This window comes from Mangifera indica, chromosome 11 (genome assembly GCF_011075055.1).
Source record: "Mangifera indica cultivar Alphonso chromosome 11, CATAS_Mindica_2.1, whole genome shotgun sequence".
Lineage (NCBI taxonomy): Eukaryota > Viridiplantae > Streptophyta > Magnoliopsida > Sapindales > Anacardiaceae > Mangifera > Mangifera indica.
In genome coordinates this window covers 10,504,201-10,512,678 of record NC_058147.1, presented here as the reverse complement: position 1 = coordinate 10,512,678, position 8,478 = coordinate 10,504,201, and the positions used below count along the sequence as shown (strand labels likewise).

Here is an 8,478-nt window from a genome sequence, read left to right as displayed (position 1 = left end):
CCTCGGTTGTAGCTTTGTTGCTCAGGATGTTTTGGTTTCCTTTTCCTTTTTTTAGCTTGCATTCTCTTGAACCCTATCTTTGGGTTTCTTTTGATACTTTTTGAAAAAATAACAGGCCTTTGTTGTTGGTCGTAATCTATGAGTTTGTCCAATGGTGCAACGTTTGTTTAGCTCTTGTTGCCTTTACTGGTTGTTTTTTAGGTGATTTTTGCTTGTATGAATGGCTTGACCCTTTTTATTTTCTATCCATACTTCCCAAAAAAAAGACTAATTTATACCAACAAAGTGAAAAAAAACTGAACATAACTACTTAAGTCATTATATATAAAACACAAGGTGATAATTAAATTTACAAGCATCAAATGACATTCGAGATTCATCAATTCACCTTCAACCAAGTGGGAGGAGGCCAGAAAATCTTTGAATAACTTGACATTTCATAGTTCCATCCGGCATCCTCATCCTCCTTGTAAAAGTTCACAACACAGACTGCCGGATAATCAAAATCCAACCTAGAGAAATCTTTATCGTATAAATAAATACAATTCTTTTTCACTCTGGGGAAGTCTTCAGGCGAAACAAAGAACGAATAATCTTCACCCAGAAACACCGCTTTATTCTCCAAAATTCCATGGTTCACCTTAATCCACTCGCGCCTCACTTCGTCAAGCTTGAAAACATCCACACGAACAGTGCCATACTCGCCTTCGAAACCCAAACCAAATTTGTTATACTTCTCTAACCAATATTTGTTGATCAAATACAAATCGTCTAACGATTTTACCAGGGAGATTAATCCTTCATTTGATTTTGTCACCGGAGGTGCAATTTCGGCGAAGTTTAAAGATTTAGGATCCACAGTTATTGTACGCCCGTCCGAACTCGTGGCAAAGAATTTCTTCTTGTGATAAATAACATCTTCAAAATATAATCCAGTACCACCAACAGCAATGTTCGTCCATGTTTTGTTGTCACTTCTCCATAATCCCACTTTGCCTCCTGTGATTAATGCCATAACTTCAAGCTCAAGCTCATCCTCATTAGAAATCACTACTTTTCTGAAACAGGAAGGGTCGAATTTGTTGGACTGTAGTTGAAGCCTATAAACTTTGAGTATCTCCTTTACTCGGTAATCCAGCAAGTTTAAAGATTTGGGTAACAACTGGGAGAACTTTTCGGAACAAAGTTTAAAGACAGGATCCCCGACTCGGACTTTGCCGGAGGGCAATTCTTCGACTTTGAGGAGCCAGGTTTCGGCCATATGCTGAGTGGAGTGGAGGGGTTGGAAGGCGTAAATGGTGGAGTGGGCGAGGGAGAGGTCTCCGTAGTGGTAAGGTGTGAGGGTTTGAGGAAAGGAGATATTAAGATCGGAGCGGGGTGAGAGGGGCTGTGGAGGAGGAGGCACTGAGTGTCGAAATGAGCTGCAGACAGCGCGGAAAGAGAGGACATCAATGCGTGTGGGGAGACGTTTTGCGATGGCGTTGAGGAGGAGGTCGGGGAGAGTAGACCAGTCTGGTTGTGTGATGGCCATGGGAGAAAAAGGAGCAGAAATGGATGCCTGTGGGATTCATTTGTTTCATTAGTCAAAAATCATTGGGTCTTATCTTGGTAGAGAACTGAGGAGATTCATTGAATCTAGACATCACAATAGTTTTTTTATTTTTTATTTTTTAAACATATTTATATATATAATTTTATATATAAATATTAATATGTTATTACATTATTATTTATGGTAAAAAATTGTATTTATTATCTTATTATTATTTTTATACATTATACAAGACGCCATCAAACGGTGAAAAGATGTTCAGTTGATGGTAATGTAAATATGTAAAAAAGTTAAAAAAATAGTATGATAATGTTATTTATTTTTGTTGTGAAAAAATAATAGAATTTTGAACTATTATATTCATATTTTTTTGTTGGATAATATTAGACAAAGTAATCTAAAGTCATTAGATAATGTTCAAATATTTCTTTGCTTGTGGAATAACAATTGGGCATTTCATTTTCATCTGTCTGCAAACGTAAGCAAGGGACAAAGTAATAACATGTAAAAGTAGAAATCATCCTCCTCCACCCTCCACATTTCATAAAATCATCATTTACATTGCTTGACCATCAATTACATGATCAAAAGTGTTCAAGTTATCACTTATGCCAAATCTAAAGGGAGGTTATGGATGATTACTCATACTTTCAGGGTTTTATTGATATCTTTTGAAACGTGGAAGGAGGCTAGAGATTTCCAAAGAGAAATTTCAATTATGTTATCAAAACTTTTCACCCTTACATGGCATCATAATAGTTAGCCTATAGGGTGCGTTTGGTTGAAGGTTTTTAAGATTATCTTGGTAATCTATTTTTTATTCCTTTGTTTGGTTTGTCAGTAATAAAAGATTATCGTAATCTTCTATTACCAATATTGACGTGATAAGTAATATATGTGGTAATCTGATTACTACTTTCACCTTAGGTATTTAAAGATTACTGAAGTAATCTTGAGTTTATTATAGAAAAATTATTATTTATTAATTTTTTGAGATAAAAATAAATTTATTACTATCTTAAAGTGCAAAGTTGAATGAGCTAGCCAATAACTCTAGTGCCAAAAATACAAATTTTTAATAGTTCATTTCAATATTTATACTATTTAATTTTCTCATTTTTTTATCTAATATTAATATTTTTTTGTACTTCTATTATAATATTAATAGAAAGATTGCACATTCCAAAAAATTCTTTTAATGTTTTGCTTTTCGCCGGATTGCGCATAAAAAATAGTGAATAACATGTTCGCACCCAAGGTCTAGCCTTAAAACCTTTTCCACCCCTAATTAATATAAAAATACTTTGCCACGCAAAATTAAACTTTATTAATGAAAAAACAGTATTAGAAAGTCAAATTGGGATATTAATTTAAAAAGCCAATTTTTTGTCTTTTATATATATATAATTACCTTTTTTCTTGTTATACAAATATAACTGTTTTTTAATTTTACTCTACTTTTAAAAGGAGAAGATTTTGAAATTTGAGGTTGGCTAGATGGGTTGGTTAGCCAGCCATGGTTGGTCGGCCAAACACCCAACCAATTAATTTTAAAAATAAATCGATTGGTTGGGTGTTTGGTCGACTAACCAATCACCCAATTAATCAATTTTTTAAAAATAAATTTATTAGACTGTATATCTCATACCACACGGGGTGTATATCTATTTCCAAATCCATACTCTCTTGGCTTGCTCTAACTCGGGGAAAAAAAATCTCCCAATTATACATGGTTGTGTACACAGACATATATAGATGTGTAACCTTTTTTTATGAGAATTCAATTAACTTACAAAACCATGTGGAAGAAGATATGATTTCAAATTCAGAGATTTGAATGTAGAAGATGAGTATATAAATGTTATATAGTATATATATTTTATTTATATTTTATAATTTATACAGTATGTAAATTAATTTATTTGTACTATGTTATCAATTGATAATATTTTTTATCATGTAACCACGGTATTCCTCTGCCACAAGTGATGAATTATAAATAAAATATTTCGGGGTACTGTCTTCGGTTTTATTAATTGAAAAATAATTTGCATTTAAAAATTTAAATTAAATTTTTTTTAAAAATATTGTTTAAATGGGTCAGCCCGGCTTGACCCAATGAAAGCACAGTCTAGCCCATTATTATATGAGCCAGACTTTGGGTCTTTATATATCATAGGCTAACCCGACCCGATTTGAAAGCCTATTATTATTTGGACCTGGGCCTAATCCAACCCATTAACCTAATAGGCCGAGTTGGAGCCAGCCCAACTCGGCCCATTACCACCTCTAGCGGGAACAAGTCTTTTGGCCAGTTAAAGCTTTGAAATATTTCTACGTGGCGGTGTTGAAACATTTCAGGATCACTATATTTTGGGTGAAATGACCAAAGTATTCGAAACTAAAACGAATATACTATCAAAATCTTAGGGGTAAATTTGGAAATTTTCCTAATTATTAGTAAATAGGTAGAATAAAGTAATTATTTGAGGTTTATTTATCGCTGTCTGGTTTAGGGTTTTAGCAGACAGGGTAAACCACAAACTTGCTTTCCTTTTCATTCCTTCAGCGAGAATGGGGAAGATAACCTACAAGAGACTAAAGGGAAGCCAGAGCTTCCGGCAGAGACTGGTATTGGCTACACTTGCGAACACTCCTGTTCTCATAGAGGACATCCGCGCCGAGGACACGTGGCCTGGCCTCCGCCTTCATGAGGTCTCCCTCCTCCGCCTCATCGAGAAAGTCTGCGATGACTGCGTTGTTGAAATCAATGAAACGGGTAATTTCAACTGTCACTTTCCATAATTATTAAGTTTTGTGCTGGCAGGTTTGTTGGATTTTTTGGTATTATGGAAGTGACTTGATATGATTGAATGTTTATGGGCAGGTACGAAAATCAAGTACAAGCCAGGAACAGTGATTGGAGGGAGGAATTTAGTGCATGACTGTGGTGTTAGTAGGTCCATTGGTTATTTCTTGGAGGCCCTGATTATAATTGGGTTGTTTGCGAAGAAACCGATCACAATTAGGCTCAAAGGTATAGCTTTGTCCTTTTTTTAATTTTTTGTTGAATTCTTTTCGCTTGCTTATTCTTATATTTAATTGCTATTCTTAGATTGGATTTGTAGCGATATGTCAGACTAATTTGTTGGGATAGAATTTTAATTCAACTCAATATTAGAAAGAACAGCAAAGAAAGTGTGGAGACTGGAACTTTTTGTTTGATTTATACAGTGATAGAGGAACAAAGGGAAAATTTAATTTACTTCTATATGTTTGTGTCTGAGGAATTATATATAGTTTCCCCTGTTCTTTACTGCACCTAGAGTCCTAGGGTTCCAGACATGATGCATTTTAGTTGCTGCCTAGTGGGAAGAAGTTCAATTGTGTTTGGATATTTTTAGAAGGAAATTTTTTAAGCTTAGACACTTTTATTTACTTTCTTTTGAAATTTTGCAATTTATTGATTGTTGAGTAGAATTAACTAGAGTGAATTATGAGATAGATCATTAAATTAGAAAAAGTCTATGGACAGCAGACTGTTCCATGATTTTATTTTTTAGAAATTGTAAGTGATGATGTTGAATAGTTAAGGATTGTAGCATGCTGTCTGGAAACTGAAGCTATATATGATCCTTATTTTTTCAAATACCAAGCATCTGGCCTGGTTCAGGAATGTATTTGTATCAATAACTGGTGCCTTATTTTAAGAAATGTCTTATGTGAAGACATCCTTTTCTTCTGCTTGTTACCAGTTAGTTTGTAGTTTTCTCATCACCTAATGTTAGGAATACAAAGAATCTCTTATCTGATTTACCAAAGAAGACTTCCAAAAATGACCTAAAACACAATTTATATTAGAAGCATTTGTTCTTAGTCTTTCCATGGCATTAATCAATGATATGTTGGAATGCGTAGGTATGTGTTTTTTGCTGTAAATTGCATTAGAGTGATATTTGTCACTAAAATGGTGTTGCCTTATGTAATATTATTTTTTTTGTTTCAGGAATTACAAATGATTCTAAGGACCCATGTGTTGACACTTTCCGTTCAACTACCTTACCCATGCTGAAGCGTTTTGGAGTTCCTTCTGAAGGACTGGGGCTGAAAATAGAGAGTCGAGGATCTCCACCTCATGGTGGTGGAGAAGTTATTGTAACTATTCCTATTGTTGATAAGTTAACGGTGAGTCTTTGAATTGAAATATAGTTCTCTGTAAATAGAATGTTTTCCAAAAAGATTTGAAGGCATAACCTTAGTGTGCAATGCATTGTAAACTGTAACAGCAATAGATAAGATACAAGAGGCAATGGGAAAGTGCATGAAATTAAGAAAAAGAAATCTATAGGAGGCTATGTATTTTGTATGTTTTTCTTATGCTTTTTTCTGTGCAGGCAGTTAATTGGCTTGATGAAGGAATGGTTAAAAGGATTAGAGGGGTCACCTACTCAACTAGAGTGTCTTCTCAGTTTGAAAATACCATGATTCATGCTGCACGTGGAATCTTTAATCATCTGCTTCCAGATGTTCACATTTTTACTGATCATAAAGCTGGTCCTCAAGCTGGAAAGTATGGTCTCATGTTTTCTGTAGATATCATCCATTTCTTTTGGTTTGGATATAAAAAATTAAAATTAAAATTTATGTGCAAAGTACATAAATATCATTAAAAGGAGTGGTTTTATGGCAGGTCACCTGGTTATGGAATTTCACTGGTGGCAGAAACTACTTCTGGTTGCTTCATTTCTACTGATACTGCAGTATCTTATGCACAAGGAGAAACAGTTGAAATTGATAATGATGAGAAGAAGGAGTTGATGCCACCAGAGACTGTTGGTGAGGAAATTGCTTCATTTCTTCTTGAAGAAATTCAGAAAGGTGGAGTTGTAGATTCGACACACCAGGTTAGTGTTCTAAATTTGTGCACTCCCTTAACCTTTGGTCATTATTTTTAGGTAATATATTGAAGGACCTCTTTCCATTTCTGGGTTTTGCTTATTGATCGGAATTGCATGATTTAAATTATTAGGTGACTGAAATTTAGCACCATAAATAATCGGTTATGCCCTTGTTCTTTCCGAACTTCTTCCGTCCCTCCTGCCTTTGCTCTTTTGACGGAACCATTTGGTTTATGGCATGCCTTTTAAGATCTGATTAATGTTGTCTCCCCTTAACCTTGATAAGTAGTTTTTTCTTCAAATTTTTAGCATACCAGGAAGCAAAGTTAATGTGATGTAATCTTTTGTTTTTTTTTTTTTTTTGGTTCTAATAACTGTTCAACTTGTCTTGAATAATTTTAATTATTTAAGGACACCTTTTGAAGAATGCAATAGTAAGAACATAAATTTTTCTTTCCCTTTGCTTCCTCATGATATCATCTGGAATAACTTTATCTTCTCAAATTATTTGGAGTAGTAATCTTGCCATACTATCTACCTCTGTAGTAGAGCGCTATATTTCCAAACAATCCAAAGGTTTTCCCTCAGCTTCTTTTTTCATAAACGAAGTGACTATAATGCTTTAATAAAAATAAATACCTTAAAAGCATTGTGCTCAGCTTGAGAATTACTATGGCTGTTAGCTTCAAGTAAGTTTCATATGTGTGTGTGGGTATGTATCTTCAGCAGTGTTGAAATTTGGTGCCTTCAACATTGTAGCAATGTGATGGAGGGCAAGCATTAATTTGTAGGATTTTGTGGCATATTAGCTTTGATTCCTAAATTGATACTTGGAGAGATAGAAAATAGAAAAAGGTGGAAAAATAAATGAAATTCACTCTCTCAGAGATGTGTTCTATCAGTTATATATCTATTATATCTCCTGACATTAATAGCTATTATGTTGTGTTTGTAGGGTTTGCTGTTTCTTCTCTGTGCACTATGTGAACCAGATGTTTCAAAGGTTCGTGTTGGAAAGTTATCACCATATGGAATAGAAACACTCAGAAGCATCAGAGATTATCTGGGTGTTACATTTGACATTCGGCCAGATCCATCAACAGGGACTGTTATACTTAGATGTGTGGGGTGTGGATATAAGAACCTAGCTAAAAGGATTTCATGATTTCACATTTCAGAAGATGTTAATGAATTCATAGAAGACATCCAATTGAAAGTTATTTCCAACCACCCTAGATACTTAAACTGGTGAGACTTCAATGCTCCTTATGCCTTGTTGACATCAAATTCTTAGGGGGATAGATGAAGATAAATTTCAGAATGATGGAGCTCCGAATTGGTGTTCCTATTCAAATTTTGATTTGAGATAATTTTCCTATAGAATCATGCTCTAAGAAAGTAACTTTACCAAATTGTTTTTTGGGCTGTTAAAGTGTATAACATGATAACTATTCTTATTTATGAATCACTTATATTGTGGTTATTTTTTCATTTAGTATAAGCCGACCTTGCACTCTCTTTTTAGCAAACATGCTTGAGTGGAAACTTGATATTGAAAAATGATGTATTTTTCAGCTCTGTTTCGTCCACTCAATAAATCTGAATACACTAGTGCTATACTGGGTAATAACATTCTCATCTGAAAAATGACATTGAAAAATAATCTTTAGTGTAATGAAATTAATCAAGCTGCGGGTCTATATGATTTTAACTGACGCACATAATATAATATCTATTATACTTTCATCCTAGCATTATGCGAAGCCTAACCCTTTGACTCCTTTCAATTAAGTTTTTCGCAAAAAGTAACTTTAAAAACACTAAATATTAAAGCAATTTCCTCTGTATCCAATTAAGTTCATTTTATGTGTTTTCTTATTTCTACAAGAATTGATATGAATTTGAATAAGAATTGTTGAAATGTCAAGAATTCATGGGGTTGGCGTTTTTACTCCTATTATGCATAAGTCTAATTTTAACCTCCTCCTTTCATCAACTCTTCATTATTATTGTTATTGTGAATTTGAG

General features: G+C 33.9%; 2 protein-coding genes across 2 annotated transcripts; one reads left to right on the top strand and one right to left on the bottom strand.

Annotated features, from left to right (window-relative positions):
- Nucleotides 1-286: 286 nt before the first annotated feature.
- Nucleotides 287-1,588, bottom strand: LOC123229031 (F-box protein SKIP23-like). The gene has a single exon (XM_044654588.1). The coding sequence runs from the start codon at nucleotides 1,529-1,531 to the stop codon at nucleotides 380-382; it is 1,152 nt and encodes a 383-aa protein (XP_044510523.1). The 5' UTR covers nucleotides 1,532-1,588; the 3' UTR covers nucleotides 287-379.
- Nucleotides 1,589-4,042: 2,454 nt separating this feature from the next.
- Nucleotides 4,043-7,933, top strand: LOC123228818 (probable RNA 3'-terminal phosphate cyclase-like protein). The gene is made up of 6 exons (XM_044654270.1): nucleotides 4,043-4,331; nucleotides 4,440-4,589; nucleotides 5,559-5,737; nucleotides 5,947-6,122; nucleotides 6,243-6,456; nucleotides 7,406-7,933. The coding sequence occupies exons 1-6, from the start codon at nucleotides 4,127-4,129 to the stop codon at nucleotides 7,613-7,615; spliced, it is 1,134 nt and encodes a 377-aa protein (XP_044510205.1). The 5' UTR covers nucleotides 4,043-4,126; the 3' UTR covers nucleotides 7,616-7,933.
- Nucleotides 7,934-8,478: the final 545 nt, after the last annotated feature.

What these genes read in the sequence shown, in the direction of transcription:
- LOC123228818 (XM_044654270.1), top strand. Translation starts at nt 4,127, where the DNA reads ATGGGGAAGATAACCTACAAGAGACTAAAGGGAAGCCAGAGCTTCCGG. An exon ending in GCTGGTCCTCAAGCTGGAAA is followed by an intron (nt 6,123 to 6,242) that starts GTATGGTCTCAT and finishes GTTTTATGGCAG; the next exon opens with GTCACCTGGTTATGGAATTT. An exon ending in TTGTAGATTCGACACACCAG is followed by an intron (nt 6,457 to 7,405) that starts GTTAGTGTTCTA and finishes TTGTGTTTGTAG; the next exon opens with GGTTTGCTGTTTCTTCTCTG.
- LOC123229031 (XM_044654588.1), bottom strand. Translation starts at nt 1,531, where the DNA reads ATGGCCATCACACAACCAGACTGGTCTACTCTCCCCGACCTCCTCCTC.